Below are 27783 nucleotides of genomic sequence, written 5' to 3'. Positions count from 1 at the left end.
AATGTATATTGGATATAAAAATTATTTTCAAAGAAAACATACGAATTCATTTCGATAACTGCAGCTATGCTCTGCTTCCTCTATTGGATCCGTTTTAATGACACCGATTTTTTTCAAAAACTGTTCGCAATGAGGTCCCTCGCGAGAACGTGGTTTGGTAGTCACCGTATTACTAATGCCAGCATCGGATTTCTTCTTTGAGTTTACATTTGGGGAGAAGTTGATAAATGGTGTGGCTGCCGCTTTGATCGGTGAAACCGCACTCAGAAGTTTCATCTTTTCAAACCCACTGTAAATATGATCTCTGCTCCAAGCTTTGGCACTAAAAACCAGTGAACTTGCTTCACCGCGAGCTTCACTCACATACGTCTCCACTCCGTAACCGTCGTACTCGTCTTGATCGCCAACGGCACCGCGACGTGCGCCACTTCCAGACGCTTGAACGGTTACCATATTCTCTACTATATCCTTGCTCGAGCCAGGACATGAACGTATCTGCTGGAGTTTTAGATTGATCCGTTGAGCTGCATCAGACATGAAGGACTTGTGACATTCGGCCATCTGCAGGGGACTCTCTCGAGTGGCCCTTTCGGACGATGCATATCGTTTGCCATGATCCGTTGCTGTTCCATAAAACCCACCATCTTCATCGGATGCACCTCCACCGCCTCCCCCACCCGGACCACAACCTGGTGATGCACTGTCGCCAGAGGAAGCCCCACCTTCATCGAGGATTGCTGGTCGGCCCTCGAGAACGATCGATGCAATGCCGATCGATACCGGTATGGCCGGATGTTTGGGCGAGATGAAACTACCGCTGTGCATCTGGAAAATAGACAAAAAGATGAACTGTAGCGATTACAACAATTTCTTTATTGGCACACATGCATTAAGTTTAACCGTACACCTTGGACAAGCAATAATTATTACAACATACGATGGCCGTATACAACTTCCCAAGCGAAAGTCGAAATTAAACGAAATTAAAATTTCAATGCGCATTTTTATGTTTTTGCATATTGTTTGTAGATACGCATCATACAATTTGCAAAATGTAGATTCTTTTGCAGCAGACCCGCAATAAACAATTCGATCATCGAGCTTACTGGAAGATTTATTTACATATCAAACACATTCCCCATCCGAGAATATCTACGACTGATTTGGACCCATTATACTTATTAACTGGTAATTAATATTCAATACAATATACCAACGGAAGACTCCAATGACTATCACTACTTATTATCTAAGCTTATGTTGCTCTATGGGTCTTAGTGACTATCACACTGATGGGAAAAATGGTCATGTCACGCAAACACAAAGCGACGAAGATTTTCCCTTTCTTTCAACGGTTCGCAAGCCTTATGTGCCTCTAACCGTCAACACATATATGTATCAATTTTCTTTCTCCCCATACATAGAAAAAACGGTTTAGGTTGGGAGGCGAATGGGGTTGATATGACGTCTCCACTTTCGTACATTCTGCACTTGCCACTGCTGGTGCCGTTCTTCTGCTTTCACGCTTTTCTTCTAGTGATTTGACTAAGTAGGTCACTCCAAATTCTGCCGTATGTACAGTTCACCTTTACTGAATATTCACGACAGCACACTAAGTTTGGTTTGTGGTAGTGAAGATTCATTTGTATATTTGCAATTTCAATATGCAAGGTTTAATAAGTGTACTTGAGGAAAAACGTTATGATTTCTAAGTACTATTACGTCACACATGTGCAAAGTTTTCATTTTCTCTCTTTTCGCCGACTAAGTTCGCAACATTCCAAACACCCCTACCAGATGATTGTGACTTTTTCAACGAATCGATATTGCGCTTTCATGCTCATAATGGCTACTTTATGCTGGATAAATTATTTAATTGATTAATGGGTTTTTCCAGTTACTGAGGATTTTCTTGGAATCGATTTTTAGTGACAAAAATTAATTCTTAATTCATATGGAGAAGCTTAGATCAATACTGCAATGTCTGCGACATTGTGCATTGCTTTGATATTATGAAGTTTGCAAAAAAGCTTAACCAAACAATACCTAAAGCGAAATAAACGAACACAAAGTAATGGGTATTTTAGTTTGCTTTTTCATATCTGTTTCTTCTATGAATCTCCCACAAATAAAAAAAAAACTTTCTGGTAACACATACGATCAAAAAGTCGACCTCTACCACTACTATTCTCCGTCGTCATGGATTTTAAGTTTAGCAATCGTTTTGTCTGCAGCTGATAGTCAAGTCAGTGAAGGTGTCGAAAGGACGAAGTAGGTTGAAGGGGCATATGAAACTTGCTGCTGTGTGTCTGGTACTTTTCGCTGATAAATAACAAACCACAGTCACCTGCAGTGTTACCAAAAAAACCAAAATAATCTGCATTTATACAAACTTTTGAAATATGTTCGAAATAACTTTGTATTACAGATATACATATTTTTTGCTTAGAAAATAAATATGCATACATGTAAAAATATTTTGAGATATAATTATTATTGAATTACTTTTCCTCTGGAAGTCTGTCGAGTTCTGTAATACACAGAAACTGTGCAGTAGAAGACCGCTAACTGGGTTACGTTGTAGTTGAGGGTGATTGAGTTGATTTGAAAACAGTCGACCGACAAAATTTAATGCCTAGACCGACTAACGTTTCAATGTCGTTTTTACCATTGAATCAAACTTCCCAACTATTGGACACTTATGATAACGCTTATCAGGGCTAATTGGGTTGTAGTCGTCCTCCAATTAGTGACAGTACACCTAGGACGAAATCACAATAAAACTATATAATGATAAATTAGTTGTTTTGTCGTTTCTAAATAATCTCACCTACACACCAAAAAAATATGAATTTTATCGTTGACGTAATTGCAAGCACTATTTGTCGAAAAGAACGATGAAAATTATTTCCGAACGAAAATACAGTTTTACTTTCGGCAACCCTGGTCGCCTGATTGAACAGATCGCGATCGTTGGTTAAACAAGCTTTTTTTGAAAGGGTTTAACATATTGATGTTGTAAAAATCATGCTTGGCCTACATAAAAAGTAGAGTAGTGTGTAATTTTATTTACGCTTATTTCGATTATCTCATCAAGTTATAGTTGATCGTGCAGGTTGCAGCCAAAGGTTAACTGGTACACGCCTAACTCTCTTGATGGCTGGTCGATCGAGATAATGAGCACAAAACTGCAAGCTATGAACGCATAAATCGATCATGTATTCCCACATTTTGATGCGTAATAAGAGCCTCACTTTAAAATATTACGGTGTCATTGCAAAACTTCCCTATATTTGTCCGGTACAGATCGAGGGAAGACGAAATTGCATATTAGGCAAGAATTAAGGAAATGTGCAAATGTTAACAGTCACCAAGATATTCAGCATTATTCTACATTGAGGAATTCCACGAAGTACCATCCGAAAATCTCTCAAATGGTTACCGACCATCATAGGTTTCGATGAAACTTTACACGTTGCACCGGCCTGTAAGACTAAACATTTTCCACAGTCAATTAGATTATTTTGATTCAGAGCAATTTTTGAAAAGAGCGTAAAGGTTTCTACATGTAGCATTTTCCAAAAAAAATAATTGTTCGATTTCAACAAACCTATCTGATAACGAGTTACATGGAATGAATAGTTCTGTACGAAGAATTTTGACGGATTGCACACTGACTTCATCATGTTTGACTGCTGATTATCTAATAAGGGTTGCTTAGGAAGTGCTAAGTAGGAATTCATACCAATCCGACCCATATTCAAACCTCAACAGCATGATAGCCATCATTGCCCCCATCTCCATCGTTCACGGGGAAGGATGAAGGATAGGGTAGACGGGAAGTGTGGATGCTCCACCTACTTAACGGAAGGTAGACGACTCATCAGACTCTTCCATAGCACAGTGGTCGGAAACGCCAAAAACGGGAACTTAATTCACTAGAGGCCAAACCATCGAATATATTCACAGGGTGTCTTTGGAGGAATTGTTCGTATGAATATTCCCCACAATATGATAAGAATTGAAATTGGGCATGGCTTACTATGATCGAACTAAAAAAATTAACTTTTTATACTGACGAGATAGAAAGTTGGTGTCTTCGACAAAGTTTTAGGAATGCTCATGGTGAAGAATTTTGTTGAAGAACTTGAGCTTGTAGGAGTAAAGTTTATCGATTTATAAGACGTTTTCTATGACAACCCCCTTAAATCTAGTTTTCTTAATATAACTTTTTTCATTGTGACTTTTCGTGCAAACTATGTTCTAGACAAATGTGTAGGTAACAAAACTACATAATATTGTCGAAGACTGTATGTAAAAATACTCATTTGTTTCAAAGTTATTGAAGATTTTTACATTTTTTACACCAACTTCAACTACGTATAAAAAAGAAAGGTGCAAACCAAAATTCATGAACAGGCACTTTTTTAACTCTCTAAACTATGCACAATAAAGCTAAGAAGGTTTGGTGCGTGGCACTTTAGAATCCTATGAATAGGGTAAGCTTACTTTATCATGTTTTTTGAATTTTTCCATACAAAAATCTGCAAAAAAAAATTTCGATTTTTTCCGCAAAATTTAATAAATAATGGTATGACATTCTTTTGTAAGCATTAAATTCATTATGACATGTCTATTTGAGTCTATATTAGTTTGGAATCTCCAATGATATTAAAAACTTTACATTTTTGCTCCCACGTTTATAAAATCTGAAATATTCAGGTATAAGTGAAAATAATACTTGTAATTGAACATTCAACCAAGAATTTTAAATTTGGGGCAAAAAAATTTTTTGCTGATTTTTGTATGGAAAAAGTCAAAAAACATGATAAAGTAAGCTTACCCTATTCATAGGGTGCCAGAGTGCCACGCACCAAATATGTGGGGAATATGCATACGAACGATTCCTCCAAAGACATCATGTGAATATATTCGATGGTTTGGCCTCTAGTGAATTAAGTTCACGTTTTTGGCGTTTCCGACCACTGTGCATAGGTGTCGCGGAGTTGGTGATTTGGAACGGTATAAGGTCTAGGATTCGCTCCAAGCAAGCGATGCGACCTGTAAAGCATGGTTTATTGGGTAGTAGTTCAGTTGGTTTTTGAGAACACGATCACTCGAAAAAGAAAAGATCTTGTTTAGTTTTTGATTCTGTTTAAACTCTGGATAGCCGGCTACCGAGAGTATCTTATGTTTCCTTATCAAAAGCAATTTGAACTCCACACAGCCGACCGTGGGAGTATTGCCTGGAAAAGCTAGTCTTATTTGCATAATAGGCCGGATCACTATTTATTGAGACAGTATTCTGACAAATTTCGCTAATCCTTCTCTACGATCACTGAAAAAATGTTTCACAAAAACAAAAATTTATATTAAAAATTAAAATTGCAATAATCTGTGACGCACGGAAAATACGGTAAAGCAGCGGTTTCGTACCACGGACCCTCTAGAAATCACCCTGGGTTGCTGCGGACCCCCACGGATGAACATCAATGTTGTATGCTATCAATATGTTATTTTCAGTTTGTTAGGAAACAAGACTTGAAATTTCAATATACACTCGGAAAATATATTTTTCTTCGCGGACCCCCACAAACGACTTCACAGCCCCCCAGGGCTCCGCGGACCCCAGGTTGAGAATCACTGCGGTAAAGCACAGAATCGAGAACAATGAGATTTGGGGATGCTTTTCGTGGAATGGCGCAGGTCCTAATTTTTGCAACACCACTATAGTGGCAAGATTCGCATGCAAGGCTAAAGGATGGACATCCTAAAGGATGTCATGCAGTTCTATGCCAAAAATAACGTGCCTTCATATGGCAATTTCAGCTAGATATTAATCGGAAAGACACATCGAATTTGTGATAGAATGATTTCGGGATAATAAAGTGGCCCTACCAATCTCCTAACATGAATCGTATAGAAAATCTACGGAATGTACTTAAAAAGAAGTTATCCAGTCAAAATTTCACAAATAAGGATAGTTTGTGGGAAGCAGCTTAAAAGGAATGGTACACTATACCAACGCAAACTTATCAGCGTTTGAATGACTCAATGCCAAGACGAATGGATAAAATTTGGTTGAATGATGGAGGTTACACAGGCTACTAGTTGTTAAAAATATTAAATATTATTGGTAGGGATAAGCAGTTTTGGAAAGGAGATTATGGCCGGGAACGTTTTTTATGGACCTGGGATCGATGATAAAGTGTAAATCACAAAAAAATGTTCCGAACTTGTTAGGAAAAAGAATTAAGGGGTTATATATGTTGAGATGCGAGGAAAACGGGAAAAGTTTGAATTTTTGTAAAGGTATGTAGCCATATTCTTATAAAATACTTGTTGTACGTCTAGCCTAGTACGATGTCCAATTTGCAAAGTCCACTTGAGAACATAAAAAATAATAATAATTGTCGAAGTTATAGCAATTTCCGCAAAACACGTTTTTTTCAAAGAGGTTTGTCGTGACTACGATTCCAGTCCAACAGCTCAACTGAAAACATAAAACTAAAAAAATCATTAGTATATGTACTTGTGGTGTCCTTGAACGATCGATTAAAAAAAATCTTCTTTTTGGAAACGGGGACGACTTTTCTAAAAAAAACACTATTTTCACCAGAAAAAAATTAAAAAAATCATAACAATAATATGAAAGTTTTTACAAAAAAATGGAATGATTCAAGGACACGACAGTTAACATTCCGGCAGTTGCGCTAGTGCACTGAGTGCACGCTGCTCTGAAAATCTAAGCGAAATCGTCTTAGGACCATAAGCGCGACTTCCGAAGGGTTAAATTACGAACAAGCTAAAAAAAAGTTTTAAGATCGGTTGAACACTTTTTCGGCAATCGTAGTCACCGCAAAGACGTTTTTGGGAAAACATGATTTCGGAATAATCGCGTTTAAAGTTTCAAGTATAAGCCACGCCTCCGTAAGGGAGTAAGATGAAAAACGCTATAACTTTGCGTCTACTACTCCGATCTCTATAAAAATTTGAGATAACATTCTCACACCTAGAACATATTGTACATATTGTCGATCGAAAAGTGCTCAAAATAAGTCAGTTTGTTGAGTACAACAGAAATTACTTTCATTAAAACTCTTATTTTTAGAGGCCAAAATTTTGAAAAGTTAGAAATATTCTCCTTTAAAAATACTGCTGTCGACTATTAACAAATGTCAACAAATCAAATAATTTAATCCTAAACTGTTCCATTACTGCACATCCAGCTCGATGAATATAATTCTTAATATGATGGTAACCCATTTTCACCCTAACTCTATCGTTGTTCTATCTCTTTGAGCATGTCAATGAGACTTCTGTTCAACGTCTTGTCTCGAATGTTAAGTTGAAAGCTGATGCTATCGATTTGAATTTTCATTACGCATAAGCATACGTATTTCAATTTTCACACTTTTTTATTGTAAGTAAATTTGCTACTTATGAATGAAGCAAAGATATTGATAGTTATGTAAACCAATCTATCAGCTGTAGGTCAAGTAGTTAATGGCACTTAGCCTAATTGTTTTAAAATAGGCAAACTACCGTATGTTAAATCATAATTCTTAAATAGTGTTTTTTGAAAAGGGCCCATAAGCAACGGACGAAAGAGAAAACTTTTCTTTTTCATTATTAAGTTACCATCCGTTCTCGGTAAATTACGGTAAAGTTTTTTTTTCAAGGTGGAATTTTGACAGTATACTTTTTAGGCCTTTTCAACAACACGCGAAAATAGGTTGTAGAAATAATTTATGTTTATGTTGCTTGAACACATACCATAACAGCTCCATTCTAAAATCGGGGTTTTCTTTATTTTACACTTCTTCCCAGCTGAGAATTCCATTTCCCGAAGAACCTAATTATTTCGACCAATTCGCCTGTAATGAATCATGATGAGTGGTTCGATTCACTTTGCGGGTGAAGGATACGTATGAAGATGATAAATAGGGTACCTCTGCGTATTTCGGACCAACAAAAAATAAAATATAAAAACACTTTACACGGGAACACTTTATCGCAACCTTATCTTGTTTGAATACTCAAAGGATAGGAGGAAATTCTGACTATGTATTTGAAAAGCTATATGAATCCGCTAGCTATTACCAGGGCAGGAAATATTCGAACCGAACCTATGTTCGAATACTTTCAAAGCGCGAAGCTTTGCGTTACTGGTTCGTATTCACAAGCTTCGCATCACAATCGCTTACCATCGTAATTGCGGACATTTGGGCGATACTTTTGCATGCTCTTCGGCGAGGACAAAGGAAGCTTCTTGTTTATTTCATTGATGTTCGGAAAGATATGTAAAAGCTTTTGCGTAGTTTTCGACGAACACGAGCTAAGCTCTTGGTTCGTGTGATCGATATTTTTGAAACAGTTACACGGAGCTTCGAAGCGATGTTCGCGAACACATAAGAAAGATTACCTCGAAGTATTTCAGAATCGCGAACACCGAAGGATTATATCAATTTAGCATCGCGAGGGCCATCGCTAACATGTTCGCCGGACGATATTAGTTTTCTTTATTCAAATACCTACCTACTAGTTATGCAAAAAAAGTATATTCTAGACAGAGGCCTTGTATTAAGTGTGGAACAGGTGAAAAATAATTGTGACAATGTATAGCTTATGGAAGCTGGGGTTAACTGAAAAGTGACGTAACAAGTTTATTTAAGATACCCTACTGATATATTACCAGTAGGGATAAAATCAAGATTTCGTGACAGGGCGGGGATAAATTTTCAAATGAAATAAATTAGGGCTAGAAAATGAAGTTAAACACAATGTACACAACGTATTGAGTTGCTCGCTTATCTTAGTCATGTTCCTATGTCAGTTTCTTGAGGATCCAGTTATGTCAGTTTCTTGAGGATAAAGATGTCGATATCCATTCAAAGGAAAAAATCGATTATCAGTTAAATAAATAACGTCATGATGTGTATGATGAATCCTAGAAATAAATAGGGAATGTCAATAAACTCGACCATTCCCGATTCATATTTGGCAGTTCTGGTCGTTTTGTAAATCTTGTTTTCGACTAACAGTAAAACCATTTTGATTCAGAAGTATGTTTTAGAAGGGCGCATGTTTTTTCGTGCACTTATTTAAAAAAAACGCTTTGAATCCATCTACACTGAAGTCTTTTTTTATGCGGTTTTTTTTTATGCGGATTTTTTTTATGCGACTTTTTTTATGCGGATTTTCAAAGTTATGCGGTTTTTTTTTATGCGGATTTTCAAAGTTATGCGGTTTTTTTAATGCGGATTTTCAAAGTTATGCGATTCTTTTTATGCAGCTTCCTTTTAATTTCTAGGGCATCACCTGAAGCGACTTTTATCGAAAGATAGATCCTCGTGAATGCACATGCTTAAACAAAAGACATAAAATATTCATATTTTTATTTTAGGTTATAAATTACTAGTCTTTGGGTTAAGGATATGAGAAGTATTCTTGATGCAGTGAAAATAAAAACAGAAAATGACTGAATACCTTTTTACCTTTCTCATAATAAAACTTATGCAATCGGTCGGAATTTACACTTTTTAACCGAGGCCCGCAGAGCCGAATCTCTTATACCATTCGACTCAGTTCGGCGAGATCGGAAAAAAAGTCTCTGAGCGTGTATCTTTTTTTTACTTGGTGATAAAGCTTTTACGCCGACCCGGCACACGTTCAGTAGTTAGACCATACGACTGATTTCGTCCATCATGTGCCAGAGTGAGGGACTCTGAACAGAGAAGATAACTCTCTATTCCTCTAAACTCCACCAAGAAGTCCGACATTTGCCTGATCCCCCGGATTCCATTTGAAATGACTACTTTGGGGGGAGGCGTGTTAATGCACTTCACTTGATTCCAGGTCTAGCTGGTCGTGCTAGATTTCCCTTGTCTCGTAACCGCCATATCAGTCCTGCACGGCATGATATTCTACATGCCTTCCTCTCTACGTTGACCAGTTGGATGCCGTGGTCGATCTGGCGATTCCGATTGGAGGGTGGCTTCCGGTTCACTGGTGCCCCAACGACCAGGGTCTGTCGCGTTCGGTGCTACTCGGCGTAGCTCCCGACGGTGGAGCTAGCCTACCTCGGCGGAGAGTTCCTCGACGAAAGAATGTCTCCTGCAACCGTTGATGGACACGTTATTCTTCCTTAGATGCAGTCCGGCAGAATGCCGAGGTTAGTCCAGCGATTCCCGGTGGAGGATTGCGTCCGGTTCACTGGCGCCCCGATGATTCAAGCCGGCGATTCGCTACGGACTACTCGGAATAGTCCCCGACGGTGGATCTTTCCTACTCCGACGAAAAGTTCCCCGGCAGTGGAAGATCTTCCAAAACCGATACGAACTGCGATTCGGGGTGGAGTGACTTCCAGTTGTCAGGCGCCTCGACGAGCATCTGCCGGCGCTACTTCCCGATCTATTCGAATTAGTCCCCGGCGGGGGCCTAGTCTACTCCGACGGAGAAATTTCCCGACGTTGAAATTTCTCTCGAAATCGTTATCTCGATGCTGGTCGGTTAGGTGCCGAGGTCAGTCTTGCGATTCCAAGAAGTCAAGGTTCCGACAGCATAAGTCATTAAGTGACTTTACGCTTGTCTGGACATGCCGCAGACTCAGGTGATTCGCATTTAATGCCAAAAGATCCTGACTCCTGCGTTGCAGAAGAAAAAGAGCTAAGTAGCCGGAAAACTCTAAGCTTGCTCATATGACCCTACTCCACGCTTTTTTCTAAACTTTTTTACTTCAAATCCTTGCTTTTCCTTGAGTACTATGGCTCTTAATATTGAAAAATATTTCACACCTTATGTGTTTTTTTATGCGGATTTTCAAAGTTATGCGGTTTTATTTTATGCGGATTTTCAAAGTTACGCGGTTTTTTTTATGCGGATTCTCAAAGTTATGCGGTTTTTTTTTATGCGGATTTTCAAAGTTATGCGGTTTTTTTTTATGCGGATTTTTTTTATGCGGTACGTATCCCCCGCATAAAAAAAAACTTCAGTGTACCAGTGTGATGAGACATTTTTATAACTGTTTTCGAATATTATATCGGTTGAGAACTTTTAGAACATGATATTTCGAGAAATTTTGAAAGTGAAATTAAATCAATTGTAAAGTTATAGAAAATAGCCTTTTAAAATGAACGGACAATCGAATTATTACTAATACTTTATGAATACATTATCTAAGTTCTTCATTCAATGCAATATGTATGCAAAAAGTTAAAAACTGGATTTCCCTTGAGAACTGGGCCAAAAAATCGAAAAAAATGTGTTGGCGATCCGAGAACTAGAACAGAAATTGTAACCCTTGGACCTCTGAAGTGCATGCGTACAAAATGCTATAGTCTAATGTTTGTTTTCATTCATTTCATTTAATAATTTTCAGTTGAGCAATTCTGTCGCAAACTGCCTTGTGGAGCGAGGGTCATAACTTCCTAAATTTAAGTGTTCCTATTAATTTAGTACACTCTCTGTAACATAAACTACTCTAACGAATGAACGAATGGGAGTAGGTTCGATAAATTTTGAAAGAAGCCGTTAAATCAACCACTTAAGGGATTACACCACCGCAAAATTAAAAAAAAAAATCGAAATTGATCTTGATTGATTTTATTATTCCATATCAACATTTGAATAGGGCTAATAAGATTTGTGAACAAACTTTTGTTTTGCTGATTTCTCTTAATTTGTTATCATTTCAACACAGAAAACATTTGAAATCGATTCTACCAAGGGCAAAGATGTTGATTCATGTGTATTTTTCATAAAATTCAACTCTGTAGCGGAAAAATGAGCGAAATAAGTTTGTTTACAAAAGTCTCATTAGCCCTTTTGAAGAATTACTATTGTATTGATCTTAAATATGGGTCTTCAAAATAATATATCAAAATATGGAATGCGACAAAAAGCGAATAATAATGGAAAGACAGTATTCGAAAAAGTTCGAGTTTAGAACGACTTTCATTCTACTTGGAGTTATTTATTTCGCTTCTCATTTTCCGAGATTTCCCTTACATAAAGCATTTCGGCTATAACTGATTCAAAAAAAAAAAAAAATACGTGGGACCCTAAAGATTTCTTTCTTTTATTTTTTATTAGTAAAAGTCAAATAAGGGAAGATTACATCATGGAGAAGATAAACCAAATTTTGCCCTTTTCAGAATTGTTTTTGGATTTCCAACAAAAAAAAATCACTAGAACATTGTTTGTAAGTTCTTTGCGTTTCTCCATCAGTAATTAGTTAACAAATACAATACAAACAAGTTGGAATATCCTTCTCATTATTTATCACAAAACACATGTACAGGAGTCAGGAAATAAATTTCATAAAAGTGGAACATGTAATAAGTTTGACACTTCATTTATTAAGTGAACAGATTCTGTCGAAAATGTTTGAAAATAAATATTTTGTCTCTTGTGATTAGGTAATCAACCAATAAACTTATAAAACAATATTATAAAAATCATTTGGAAGCTTTCCTCTTGGTTTGGTACAGATGCCAAGAAATTATAATTCAATTAATGACAATAATAATGGATTCAAGTATGTAGGTTAATAATTTGTTAATAAATTCATTTGGTAAAATTAAAAATAACGTTTAACACCCAATTCATCGCATATTATTGAGTGAATATGACTAGCCGATTTAGGAATGTTGCGCAAGAACGTTAGAAACCGCAACAAGTTGAAAACAAAGGCCAACGGACTACGCCTAACTACCCCTCAGTGGATGCAAATAACTGAAGTTCGCCGTCTAACTGAACTCGGACGTCAGCAGTGAGATTCCATCCGAAAATTGTTCTTTTTCGGAAGAATTTGTTTTAGATAGGGAGATTATTAAGAGAGGGGTAATGGTTTTAGCGTTAAAAAACACTATTTGCGATTTTTTTTAGAAATTTGGGCGAAGCGAATTGATCAAAACTTTTGTACATTATAATGTATCATTTCATCCAAAAGAGTCATTTCACCAAAAAACATTTTTTCACGCTGAAACCCTTACCCCCTTAAACATACTTTATTCATCTTCACCTAAACTCCTTGGCAGGGAAAATATACTCCGATTGAAGAAGAAAAGACGAGTTTGCAATCAAAGTAGCTAGTAAACATAATTGTATTCCGAAAAAAAGAATTTGAATTTCACTACCACTACGCTCATTCAAACTCGTGGCTCATAAATTGGTAAGGTATGCGACGCACCTAATCCCTAAATCCTAAATTATAATCTTAAAATAATCCATTTTATTTATACTCAAAATAAGATTTACAGTTTATGATTTTAAGACAGATAGTCACGTAGCGAACATGTTCGCGGTGGCCTCATGATGCTGATGCTTGAAGCGATACAAAACTTCGATGTTCGCGATTCTCAAATAAACGAGGCATTCGCTTTATATGTGTTCACCGAATATCGCTTCGAAACTCTGTGGAAATGTTCCAAAAACGCAAAAACCACGAGCCAAGAGCTTACCTCGTGTTCGACGATGTGTGCTTCTAAGGTTAATGTGAACTTTTTCGAACATTGTAAAGAGCGAACTAGATGCGAAGCTCGCTTCGTCCGAGCAGAGATAAGTTTTACCCCTAAATGTTCGCAGCGATTGTGTCAAACTCATCGATTGCATGTGGTATGCTTGAGAAGGTGCTTCGTGAAGCTTCGAACAGCAATCAATTCATTTTTCGAAATTTTCCTGCCCTGGCTATTACTGAAAATACATATTTTGTTTCCCATAGCTTGCCTACCTCAACAAAAGATAATGGGATATTATATGGTTGGAAACGTAAATGATGATCAGATGGTTGCACTCGATGGTGTGTGTGCTTTGCTGCTGATATGGGAAAATGATGTTGGTAGTCAACAACGGATGGTGAGGGTAGTAATGAATGATGATTGTTGGTTGGATTGCTGGCTTAATCTGATATTCGGCTCAAATATTAACAGTAGCATTTTCGTTCCGAGCTACGAAGAAGATAAATTAGGAAGAGAAAGATGATGAACAAACGACAAAGAAAAGGCAACATGAAACACATATAATGTAAAAGTAGGAAATAACTCCGGCCTGATGACGTCGGTATTGTTGAGCCTTGCTTATCACGCATAATACCAGTCGGTGTAATTGTTTGCACACGCATTGTATATACCTAATAATATTTCTGGATTTCTAGCAAAGCGCCCAGCTGTGCAAAAATTAGGTTACCTTATTCGTAACATTCTGCTATTACAGTACTCAAATAATTATATGTTCAATATTTAACGCCTTCATGCCCATGTTGTTCATAAACAAAGTTTTTAAATAGGTGTAACTTTTGCTTTCAAAAAGTTTTTCTTGCTAAAATAAGTAACGCTGATAACTATGGGTATTATCTTTTATTCCAGCAGTAAAAATTATTGGTATTATTCGTAGAACACATGCTATTGCAATTAGGTTGGTTGGACTTCGCTGGAGCAGTGCTGCCAAAAACAATTTCAAAATAACTATTAAAAATAAAATTTGATATATCGTCATTGTCTTATAACTGATAAATCCTACCAACTTAGCCTACCATGGACTACCTGTTCAGAGCAATTTGGCTATTGGAAATATTGTAGCCGAATTGTATTGAGTATCGAAGGTGAAAATTGGGTAGTTTTGTACACTGCGACAGAAAACTATTTTGATCAAAACTAATATTTTTGCGTTTCTTGACCTCAGCATCTTCAAAAAAAATAGTTGTAGAATCCTATATACGCTCTACGTTTCTGTATATTACAAAATACCTTTATTTAAAGGGTTGGCCAATTCTAGAATCCAATGCTAAGCTGCTTTTCGCATATTTAAAGGTAAAAAAACTTGTCTTGTTTCGTTAATTTTAATTTTCTACGTTACCAAATCGCTAGTCCAATAAGTGGATCCCCTCGTTACTACAGCATCGAGCTAGCTAACGGAAAATGTGTTTTTGAGTTCATATCACCGTTGACTGTGAAAAATTTTCGATTGAAATTTTATGACAAGCTATACTGCCCATGATCGCATATTTGTCTCATCTTCTATGGGATTTCCTATCTTTATGGGACTGATTTGCGATCGTGGGCAGTATATTGATTAGAGAAATTTATGAAAATGCCGACCCGTCAACACCGCTTGCCGACTTGCAATTTTTTCATCATAGTCAGTTGAAAATAAGCGTAAATCAACCATAATTCAACTAATTTAGCAACCAAAACACACCACGACCATTACTTGTTGTAAGTGTCGTTTGGGCAAACGATTCGCAACATATTTAACCCCCTTCAAGAGGTTGTGTTTTTATGCAGGAATATAAAAAACTCGAAATTTTTAAAGGTATGGAGCAATAATTGCATTCAAGTATTAATTGGCTATGGCCCTTTCCCCCAAACACTCATTTTGATTAGGTTTGCAGTGATCACGATGGAAATGCTGATATCATAGAACTGAAAAAACATTAGTATAATGGCTTTCCTAGTTCTTGAACGTTTATTTGTATAAATGTATTGTTTTCTTCAAAAAGGAACGTACTCCTCAAAAACTTAATTATCTTCACAATAAAAATTTAAACGACGAATCATTGAAGTGCTAACAATATTAATTACAAAAAACTTAAAAATAAACAGTTTTTCGGAAATTGTGGTCACGGCAAAGCCAGTGATTAGAAAACACTATTCCGAGATAATCGAGTTAAAAGATTCAAGTGTAGTGTATGTGGCTGCGACGAGGCACGCTTCACAATTCTGTAACCTTCTCGGATCTCTATCAAGTTTTGGGAAAATGTTTTTTAAGGAATTATTATCATTCTCATCATCATCGTGGCCGAACAATCTGGATGTTCCGAATTATGAGCGAATATGTTATACATTTCCCGACTACTTCATCTTGGGCCGCCATTTTTACAGGTTACGAACTGAGCATAACTTTAGCTAGTCTCTCTTCCGGTATTCGCGCTACATGCCAAGCCCACTGTAGTCTGCAGTGTTTTATTAGATTTCCGGTGTTAGTGTATTTCTACACTTGAGACAAATCGTAGTTCGTAGGTTGACAATTTGATCAACGAGTTTTATTTTCAAATAAAGCCATAAAATTGTAAATAGATATGTAGAGTAAAGAGCCTATTTTGGCCTACAATCGGTGGATTGTGAATAATTTCGCATCAGCACCTTTGCTTAAAAAAAATTAGTTTTTAGCGTTTCGAATTCTCCTCATCAGTAACTAGCACCGGTCTTTGGGCTAGTTAGATGATAAGTCTAGGCTAGCAACAAAGCTGGCACTAGTTGGACGCTCAATCCTAAATCCAAAAAGTCATACGTTTTGCACGAACTAAGCAACTGGCATGTTCTGAGTGATGTCTCGGAAATACAAGCACAGAAGCTTTGGTTGCTGATGAGAATGCGGAATCCAAAACAGTTTTTTGGCTTGTGAACCAAAACGCCTGGCACTATGCAAAAAATGGTTTTTTTCGTGCAAGAGGGTACAATACCTAACTTAAAAATTAAACCTTTGCTTCGTTCCTAAGAACAAATATGGTGACAAAAATGCCCTGAGAATGGAGTAACTCGAATCGAATGACCCAAATGCATCTTTTGGATCAATGCATTGAACAAAGATGGCAGACGCTGTTCTAACCAATGGCTTCAAATGAACAGGATGATAATGGAAATAGCGCTAAAGGAGGCTCATTAGGCTATTCTTTTAAGAAGGCTAAAAACATTCGAAAATATCATCGCATTGAATTGAGCTCAACTGAGCCGAAAGCTGAAAATGCAGAACACAAAAACTAAAAGGCAAACATTTGTGAATTTTGGCTGTTATTTAAATTTAACTTTTTTCATTTTTCTTGTAGCTTCTGACATTACTACGAGATGCCAATCAATACGAAATGAATGTGGAGAAAGTAACCTCGGAACAGAGCTTCTAGCTTGCGACAGGTTTGCTTGAATTTGAAGAAGGAACGAATCTCAAATTATATCCTACTATGGTCAAACCGTAGTTGTTAGTTGTATCATTCATTTCAACAGCCCAGCCGCAACATCATTTTCCATGTATTTTCAATTTCATTGGTCCTGTGAATATTAACAAGAAATTTCAACATCGCAATAAGTTTTAAATTTGCTCTCATTAACAGCAAAAATAGGTCTCTGCGTTATGTCTCAGGACAATTTTTCTGCTCTCGATTCGCATCTATTAACGGTTAAAATGACAAAAACGATAACAACCTGAGCAATCATTACGTGCAACATAATAGCATCAAGTTATGTCTTGAACTTGATGTCAGACTGCTCAGAATGAACGCTTGGGTGGCTTTTTCGTTGTCTCTAGTTACCGGGGGAACTCTGTTTGGTACTTTATTTAGGAAAAGGTTTATGACTAATGAAAACTCAAATAACTAACATTTACTTTTCAATTAGATAACTACTGAAGTTTATACCCATAAAAACATGAACACAACTCTCTCCATTACCTTCTTACGGCTTTGCCCTGCTGATACATGTTCGTCGCAAATCAACATCGCTAACATAAATTACACAAGTAAAATTACTGATGTTGACTAACCCTGAAAATAGGCTACGTGATAGTTTAATGTTTAGTTTTACACCGGCTGACAACATGAATAATATACATTCACTATGCCCTTTCAACTTGTGCGCCACACGCGTAAGTACTTACAATCTGAAATCACATGTACAACTGACTGGTTTGGCCGCCCGCAGATAACCTTCCTCCTCATTACTCGCTCATTCTGATCTACGAGAAAGAACCTGAGAGAAAGCATTGCTCAAGCTTGGTGATGTATGTACAGCAGCATAGCCGAACATGTAGCAGCATTGATTTTCACCGAGTGCCCCCTCTGAACAGAAGAGCTACACAATCACATACATTCGTTATCACTCATCGACGGACGGGATTAACGTATCGCGGTTATTTTACGTTATTAGTGCAAATTTTTGCTGATAACACGCAGCTGATCACGCTGGTCGGTCACAGTCCATCTGATCGGATCCGGATTACGCTAGTTATTATGAACTCCGATCCTGATCTTGGACCTACACCGATCATGATGCCCTTTTGGTGCAGCGTACCGTATGCCTGATATATCTTGCACCACAATACAAAAAAAGGTTCCTTTATGCTTCACCTGTGCATACAATACAATACCCTGTTTTTGGATGCGTTTATGCTATAACTCATAGCATTGAAGGCTGTTAAAAAAAGAAACCGATTTTCTTAGTTTGACAGTTGCACCATGACGAAGTATTTTTTTTTCCGCGCAAATGTAGCAAAAGCACGTTCCAATCCCCGTAGAAGTTTCCCGATGCACCGTAAGAAGGGTTTTACATCGGGAAAAGAAAAGATAACTATTCGCAAAGGTGTCCATAAGTCGTCCGCTCTCAGTTCAGGGGTGGTATATGTCCCCATTACTGTAATACTGTGCGATAGATCTCTATAGGCTTCCAGTGCTCATCAGGTATGAGCTACACGCAACAAAATCATGTATAAAGAGTCTGATCGATTAAAGAACTCTACAAACCGTTTTTTCTGCTCTCAAATTTCAAGTTTTTTTTTGAAAAAGCCATCATTACATTTTCCGTATATGAATTTGTATTATACTACGTCGTTCTACTGATGAGTCTCTCAAAAAACTCAGAACTAAATTTTTTTAGATTGCTTTCAATTTTTACTTCACTAAACGGCGCAAACATTATCACGCATACGGTACAACCTAAAGATCATGCAACACAAAAGTTGTCGGACTTGTGTGCACACAATGTCTAGAATGATAAGCGTGATCTTGCCGTTGATCACATTATGTTATGAAACAAAGTTTAAAACAATGATTGCGGCGTTGATGTTGAAACTACATAAATAGAATAAAAATAGCATTTGGGCGAAAATAGGCGCGTCGCCCTACAAACTACGCCTGATCTAAATCTCTAAAGCCAAATCTAGCCAACAGGCATTAATACAATAATACAAGATGCATGTTTGCAATCGTCGTTCTAATGTCTGTGACGAAAAAAAAGTTACTCTCTGCTAAGACAAGGTGATAAGATAACGTCGTAGAATCCAATAAAGGTGCATCGTGAGCTCCTTTTTTAACACAATTAGAGCGGGATCATGCGAAGCGCTGCTGATCGTTGCTGTTAAATTGCCTCTAATTGAAATTTACTAGTGACATGGGTTACACATAGCTGCTCTGTTTTATGGCACATTTGGATAAACTATTCCAAATTACATCAACGATTTGAATTGTTTATTTTTGGTATGGGAATTGTTCCATTGTTCATCCCAGTCCCTATGTTTATCTCATTCTCGGCTGATTGAACTTCAAACAAGCACTATCTAAGCAGGAAAATACAGGATTCTTATGAGATTGATAAATGCTTCAGCCTTTATCTAACTATTTAAATATTCACAGTAAAGTTGCTTTTAAACATTCTTTTTTTTTAAATATACAGGGTGTTTGATTCATTGCCAAGAATCTCTTGAGAAGTGACAGAGAATCACACTGGGGGAAATTGTTCTACATATAGGGTGATGAGCCCATCTTGGCCATGTTTTTATTACCACCCTACTCATTTGAAGCCGTTGGTTTCAACGTTTTCAGGGCATTTGTGTTATTATCTTGGTTCTTAACAACGAAGCAAAGCTGTTGATACCAATTTATACGCATTCCATTGATTGTAGGCCGAGTAATTAATTAATTAATGAGGCACCCTTCTTAGCATGGTGAAAATGGGCACTTTACCCTACCATCAAATCTTAACATTACCTGAGATGTTGAACTGTTATAAACTTATATGTTTAAAAATGCCATTAACTCAAAAAGTATACTTTGTACCAGTAGTTTTTTTTCAAGAGCTGGTCTCGACAGGGTTCCCCATCAGAATCACTCACTACAATTGCAAAAGAGACGGGAAATGTTTGTCAGTTATTGGAACTAAATAACCTGTTAGAGGTGAAGTAGCCAAAAGCTAGTTTTTTTGATAGTGTGTTGACTAATTTTCTCAAAATAACAAATAACTCCACTTCCTACTATCCACTGGTTTCGATCCTACCTCACAGACCGAGATATAGAGGTTGTCATAGGAGATTGGCAGACCCCCACTTTCATATCTACGTCAGGAATACCACAAGGAAGCCAGCTGGAACCGTTAATGTTTTTGCTATACTTCAATTATGTTCGTCTAGCTCTGAAGATCCCATAATTGTCCTTCGCGGATAATCAAGAGTTTTCGCCTAATTCGTTCAGTTGAAGATTGTAGATTTCTCTAACAGATTTGTAGATACCTAATTTTGAAGAAAGTTTTTAAAAAAGCACCTAAAATTGCACCAAAAGTTTTAATGACTCTGCCGCTCTTATAACCCCAGAATTGTACAAACTAACTCACCAAACTTCTCCATTTGGATCTCCAGGAAAATTAAAACAAGTGCTGAAAAAACTAGGACAGTTCAGGAGAACTTCAACAGCCATGAATTTTACCCAAAATCGGCCCATTTAAAAAAATCAATTGTCGCCACCAGTAGGGGGCGTTTTAGCAAATTCATTTCGAAGAAGAAAAAGGTCCTAATACTCTGACCATTCATTTAATAAGTGAGCCCGATGACATTTTACACATGATGTCATATAGGGGAGACCGGGGCTAGTTGGCGGTGTTTTCAGTTTAAAATTTTTACCGCTTTGATGTAGGTAGATCTCGCAAAATAGAACATGTGGCATGAAAGAGCAGACTGTTGGCAACATCTCTGATTTCCTTCAAAAGTGTTTGATGCATTTTCTCCTTTTTTAGAGACACAAATATGTGACGTGGAAAACCCGCCAACTTACCCCGGCCCAGGGGTAAGTTTGCGGTATGTGAGGATATGCCAAAAACTAAGCAATCAAATGGAGATTCAATTACCTAAAGGGTCCTTTCGGAACGTGCTGATGACTTTTTTGCACTGTAAATAGTACCGCCAACTTGCCCCGCGTGCAACACCGCCAACTTACCCCAACCGCATATTTTATTAAAAACTATTTAAAAAATAACTTATTTGTGGATAGATGTAATATCTATATGGATACTGAAAGCTCTTTTCACGTTCTATCGAAAAATATAATCATTCGGGAAAGAGATTGAAAATCACCCTAAATACCGCAAAGTATTTAAAATTTAGAAAATTTACTTGGTATGCTCGAAGACACAATATCGCCCACAATTTCAACAAAACAAAATATTTTGCAACAAAAACACATCGGATAATATGTTTCACATTACTTGAGGTGCACAACGAGAGGCAACGCTTTATGTCTAATAGAAACGGAGAAAAGGGGCTTCCGCCAACTTACCCCAACCGCCAACTAGCCCCGGGCTCCCCTAATAAAACCTCCTTATCACCCGTCAGGAGCTGACTGATTTCAGTCGGTTTTGCAACATGCTTATATATTCCCAATCACTCGCTATCATCCTTCATCAAGTAAATGCACTCAAACAACAACAGGGGCCATCCATATACCACTTGAACAATTTAGGGCAGGGTAGGGATCACAAGAAAATCCACGCTTGTTCATGGAGGTGGGGGTGTGGGAAATGTCCCCATGAACTTTTCATTATATTATTATAGGAAATGAAACAAATTTGTTTCGTCATTGATGTTAGCGCTTACCTTTAATTTTTTCAAGATTTTGTAATAGTCAAAGTGCTTATAATAGCATAGTGAGTGAGTATACATTAGGGCATTGCAAAAAAAAATTTTTTTTTGAATTCTCAAAAGCCCCCCCTCTCATATTGTGACAAATGTCAAAGTAAGCTCAGATGCCAAATTTCACATCATTTGTACAATTTCAAACCCCCGCCCACTTCGCTTGAAATTTTCGAAATTGGTAATATGGGAAAATATGGAGGAAAAATATATTAAATGCTATAACTTTTGAAGTAGCAATCAGAAAATTACAATTTATACCTCTCTTTAAAGTAAATAACCTTAGTATTTGAAGGAAGACATTCCTGTTTCTAGACAAATAAAGGAAAGTGGGGTACTGGGTTATTTTGGCCTCAAAATTCCCTATTTTTAATAATTTTTCTGCTTTGTGATGCAAATCATAAAAATTTTGGAGTTTTTCTAATGTGAAAAAATCTCAGAAATCGAACGGAACCTTTTTGACTTTTGTCCGAATACGGGAAGTTGGGGTTATAGGGCCTTTTGTCATTAATATTAAATTTTATCATTTTCTCGTGAATATATCTCCATTATTCTTCAATCAAATCTCATGAAATGTACCTTGTTAAACGTTAAAAATCCTTAGGAACACAATAAAAATAGATTCGTTATCGGTAAAATTCAGAAACATCAAATTATCTGATATATAGTCTCGATTTCACATTTTTATCATAAAATTGCACATATTAACTCCGTTTAACAACAAAATTCTTATTAAATTTACTACTTTTATTGTAAAACACGCTTGAGGATCGCATGAGAAAAGTTTCCATCCTGGAAAAATAGGGGAAGTTGAGGTATTAGGACATTTAACGAAAAAAATGTGATTTGTAGAGTTAATGTCCAAAAATTTTATGTTTCTGAATTTTACCGCCAACGAATTCATTTTTGTTGTATTCATAAGAATTTCCCGCGTTCAACAAGCTACATTTCATGAAAATTGATTGAAGAATAATAGATATATGCACGAAAAAATTATAAAATTTAATATTAATGACAAAAGGTCCTATAACCCCAACTTCCCGTATTCGGACACGAGTCAAAAAGGTTCCGTTCGATTTCTGAGATTTGTTTACATTAGAAAAACTCCAAAATATGTATGATTTGCATCACAAAGTAGAAAAATTATGAAAAATACGGGATTTTGGGGCCAAAATGACCCAGTACCCCACTTTCCCCTATTTTTCTAGATAGAGGAATATCTCCTTTCAATAACTTAGGTCATTTCCTTTAAAAAGAGGTATAAATTGTAATTTTCTGATAGCTACTTCAAAAATTATAGTATTTAGTATATTTTTCCACTATATTTTCCCATAGTACCAATTTCAAAAATTTCAAGCGAAGTGGGCGGGGGTCTAAAACTGTCCAAATGATCTGAAATTTGGCATCTAAGGTTACTTCGACATTTGTCACAATATAGGAGGGGGGGCCTTTGAGAATTCAAAAAAAGTTTTTTTTTGCAATGCCCTAGTATACATTCATCTGTGAAAATTGAAAACATCGATGGCAACTATAATCAAAAAATCAGAAGAAATAGTACGAAACCATACCCGACAGAAAAAAAATTCTGCCTGAATCACTAGACTCGATATTTTGTAACTTGGTCTAATCCAAAATTAGTGGATTTGAATGCTTGCGATTGAAATTACGAGTCAATTCAAGAATCCATAGGTTACTTCAATTTTGTGTTATTAAGATGAATCTTTAAACCGTAAATATGTCGTTCAGAAAGGAGATATTTACATAGAAATTTCACAAAAAAACTAAAGAAGTGTTTGACATTCTGTGGTTGAAGTTTGAACGATTTTCATAAAGTCCTTCAGCATCGTAGTAGTCTAACACATTGGTAAATTTTCTTAAAACTTATTTTTTACGAAACTATCCAAAAATATCTTAGAAAGTCCACGTGGATATAGCAGGAACGGAGTAGGGGTGCAAGAAATGTATAGAAACTCGCGCTTTTCACGTTAGATTACTTCCTTAGTTGTAAACCAAATCTCATCCATTCTTCGGGCGACAATTTTTAACACGGACGTCCGTTGCAAATTTATAATAAGATTGTGTTTGAAGTAGTATGGGTACAAGAAATGTATAGAAACTCGCACTTTTCACGTTAGATTACTTCCTTAGTTGTAAACCAAATCTCATCCATTCCTCAGGCGACTATTTTTAACAACGACGTCCGTTGCAAATTTATAATAAGATTGTGTTTGAAGTAGTTTAAATATAATAGAATATGCAACCGTTGAATACAATACGTAAGAGACCATTCATAAATTACGTAACGCAAAAATTGCTCAAAATTGACTCCTCCCTCCCTCCATGTAACAAATTGTCACAAATTTCTTCATTCCCCCTCCCTTACTACGTAACAAATTTCATGAAAAAAAATTTCTTCGGTGAAAACATGTTACGTAATGATCTAGCTTACTCCCCTTCCCCCTATGTCACAATATGTAACAACCTGTCGAGCCCCCCCCCCCCCTAAAAGCGTTACGTAATTTATGAATGGTCCCTAATCAAACTAACATATATTAGGTTGTGTTGGTTCGTACGATTTTAAGTGTTGATTGTCAATTAAAAAAAAACACAACAACTAGTCATTGCATTTGTGATAATTATTTACGAGTCAAAATGACTGCTATACTGCGTCACAGTGATTTCGTTATCTCGCTAACCAGTTACGGCTATCTTTCTACGATGAACCATTAGTTAGGCTATACATACAGATGGCTAGACTCACTTTCTCTACACTCCTGATGGTTCAGCCCTCAGGCTATCATCTTGGCGACTCCCTACTACTTTTGCTAACCAAACTAGCTTTCGCAATAAACTTGTCTTCAGTCAGTACGTGGAATACTGAAGATGCTTTTGTGTGGTTACCTCAAGTTTGGTCGTAATTAGCTCGGCTTACCTGTAACGGTACAAAGAAAGAAAGGAAAATTTCAATTATTGAGGTTATACATATTCGCGAAAAAGTAGAACTCAAACAACAATTGTCATCTGTTTATGGTTTTGTTTTTATAGCGCGCAAATTTCTGCTCAAGAAGAGAGGAAACGCAATTTGAGTGACACATATGACGGATTCAGTGAACGTTGGGGTTAAACAAACAGTGAAGCACGTTTGTACGATAAAAGCGATACGCAGATGAAATCGAATTTGCCTGCTATTGTATTTAATATGCCAGACGCATGTCTAGAAAGGGCCGGGCACCTGAATAAGTAGAGCATCACCTCAAGCATTATTAAAAACAAGAATAGTAATTAACTAATTATAGGTAGTGACATAGCTAACCATTTCAATTTTTAATAAATGTTTCAACAAGCAGCAGAACATATGCTATACACTAGAGTACCTGAGTAAACTTGGATGACGCTGCGATTGGACAACCTCTATTCATACGGTTGACTATAATACAAAGAGACGTAATATAAACGAATGCTGGATGATATAACTCCTCTATAATTTCAGGAAACACGTTCCATGTAATCTATCATTTCTTTTTTTATTTCAATAAAAGTAAAATGCCGCAGAATGCACTAAAACTACCACATAATGCACATAAAATACCGACCCGATTGAACTTTAAAATAGCGTTCCAATCACTGATTTGTTTTGTGTATAAAGTACGATTTACACGATACATTAGTTTCCGTCAACGGAACAGAATCTCAACGTGACGTCACCTTTCCGTCAGGATAAATTGAATGTATCTGTAGGACGCGCATTCACACATTTCGTGCGTCTAAACTTTCCGTGCCGTTGGTGTTGTGTGTAAGCGTCTCTAAGGGATGTAATCAATTTTGATGGGGCTGTGTCGATGACTGAAGACTGGCGGGTCGTGCAAATGGAGCTTAAGTCGCCATGATTAATTGTGATAGGTATCGACCGTATAAACTTCCCATCGGAGTATCTGGTACCCACAATTGTTTCGACATATACAAGCGAGTGGCCATCCCTAGTATGACTCCGTTGTGTCTACTCGAATTTTAGTCCCACTCTTTGTGTTACGCTCAGATAATTGTGAAAATGTGTGTGTGTGTGTTCGCGGGTAAGCTATCCGAATAATGTGTATTCTATATTGTTCAAATTGAAGCTACAACAAGCTTGTTCGCAAAATAAAAAAATACGTTCTTTAAATAATTCAGTAAATTAGGAAATACTATGAAGAACTGGAAATTAATTAGGAAACAAATAAAATTAACCATAAGATACGTAATTATACGGTAGGATGTTGAGACAAATTTTTCCCACGAGTATGTTAACCTTTGTGACTAAATTTTCCCGGTCCTCGTAGTGAACGGATAGGAAGAGAAGAAACAGAAGTAACACATTTTTTTCACGAGTTACAACAATATGTTGATAATGTGATTAAACGCAAATCACAGCTAGGAGAAGTACTCTCGATAACTGGAATGGTGTCTCAAAGTTAAAAACGATGTTTATCGACTACTAAGGGTTGATATTACTTTTCAATATTCCACTCGAATTCCCTTCGCCAATTATGACCGGATGTGACGGTTTTTAACGCACGACTTGCATCTAAGCTACAGTTATGCAACCAAAATTCCTGCTAAAAGCAGCACACTTAGCTGACGAATCTTGAATAGATTATTTTGAGACTTGGAAGGCCGAACATGTGCCATTTTTTCTCAGTTCATCAAGATCGGAAAAATGTCTGTGTATTGAATAATGTCACTCATTTTTCTCAGGAATAACAGAATTGCTTTCCATAATTTTAGATTCTAATGGAAGACATAATACCGCTTTTGGCTGCTCTTTAATATTTGTTTATCGGATCACCGGTTTCAGAGATATGGGTTAATGAATGCTGTCATGTGTAACATTCCAATATAAAACGGCAACATCGTGATATAAAAATGATGTGAACATTTTCAATTGATATACCATTCTACTCAGTTACTCGAGATCGGAAAATCTGTGTGTAAGTATGTGTGCGCGCACGCATGTGTGTTTGCATGTATGTGCATGTGTGTATGTGTCAAATGTCAGATGACTGAACCGATTTGCACAAACTTAGTTTCTAACGAACGTTATAACGTACAGGCTACTATTGATTTTTTTGTCGATCGGAGTTCAGGTTTCGGAGTTATAGATTGAAGTTGATTAAAAAAATGGATGCAACATTCTTTGGATTTTCAGTTCTAATGACTAACCAAAGTCACTTTGGCCACCTACGACTGTTCTTGTGTTGATGCTATCATATAAAGAAAAGTTATGCAATCATACTGAAAATTTTATCCGGGGTGTATCTATGGGGTGCTGTTGGAGAGTTACACTTCCGCTTTTAATTCTCCCCTTACACCTCCCCTACATCCCATCACACTCCTCTCAGAATCGCCCTCCCCAACGCCCCCACACCCTTCACCAACCATGCATACCAAAATAAGTTAAGGGATTCTGTTGGGAGTTACACTCTCACTTTTACAGCCTCTTTCCATCACAGTTCCCCCTCATACTGCTACACCGCCAACCTCCCCGCATTCTCACAGATCCCCTTCACGTGTCGTAGTTAGTTAGCATGAAGACTTCGGTGAACTAATGCTGATTAAACTAATTCAATACTTTTCTATGTTTCAAGTGTTTCAGCGTCGAAGCGTAGCTCATCAGGTCCGTGGCTACCTAGCACTACTATATACGTGCCAAGTGTAGTAACAACAGGGATACCAGGTGTACCGATTAATCTGTATTTCAGAGATTTTGGTGCACATATTTCTACAGTTTTCTGTTATAATGCACAGATTTCCACAGTTATTTGTCGTATTGCACAGACTTGCGGAGATTTTCCAATTTTTTGCCCTCATAGTAAATATTTTTGTGTTGTTTTGAGACAAAACTTAAGTTTTTGTTAACCCTCCGGAAAGTCGCGCAAATGTTTCACTGAACGAGCAGCCGCTGGTGCTTTAGGACGATTTCACAACATTTTTAGAGCAGCGTGCACTCAATGCACTAGCGCGAGTGACAGAAGGTTAAGTACAGATTTTTATATATGCAGCGCACGGATTTCAAAAATTATTACTTGACGTCCCTGAATAGCAATGTATTAGACACATTCACAATTATATTTAACATAAGCCATC

The 27783-nt window shown here is 37.0% G+C and overlaps 1 protein-coding gene across 4 annotated transcripts in view; it reads right to left on the bottom strand.

Annotated features, from left to right (window-relative positions):
* Nucleotides 1-27783, bottom strand: part of LOC131679716 (protein Atossa) — a 98384-nt gene that overhangs the window by 13146 nt on the left and 57455 nt on the right. For 2 of the 4 annotated variants that reach the window (XM_058960453.1, XM_058960454.1), the window contains exons 2-3: nucleotides 24425-24595; nucleotides 43-825 (exon numbers count right to left, since the gene is read on the bottom strand). In XM_058960453.1, the coding sequence (XP_058816436.1) occupies nucleotides 43-825 (783 nt within the window). In that variant the 5' untranslated portion in view covers nucleotides 24425-24595. The remainder of the gene's footprint in view (nucleotides 1-42; nucleotides 826-24424; nucleotides 24596-27783) is intronic. The other 2 variants (XM_058960451.1, XM_058960452.1) reach the window with 1 other exon arrangement.

The sequence above is a fragment of the Topomyia yanbarensis genome, chromosome 2 (assembly GCF_030247195.1).
Source record: "Topomyia yanbarensis strain Yona2022 chromosome 2, ASM3024719v1, whole genome shotgun sequence".
NCBI classification, from domain to species: Eukaryota; Metazoa; Arthropoda; class Insecta; order Diptera; family Culicidae; genus Topomyia; species Topomyia yanbarensis.
Note: the sequence above shows the minus strand (reverse complement) of the source record. Positions and strands in the feature narration are given on the sequence as shown.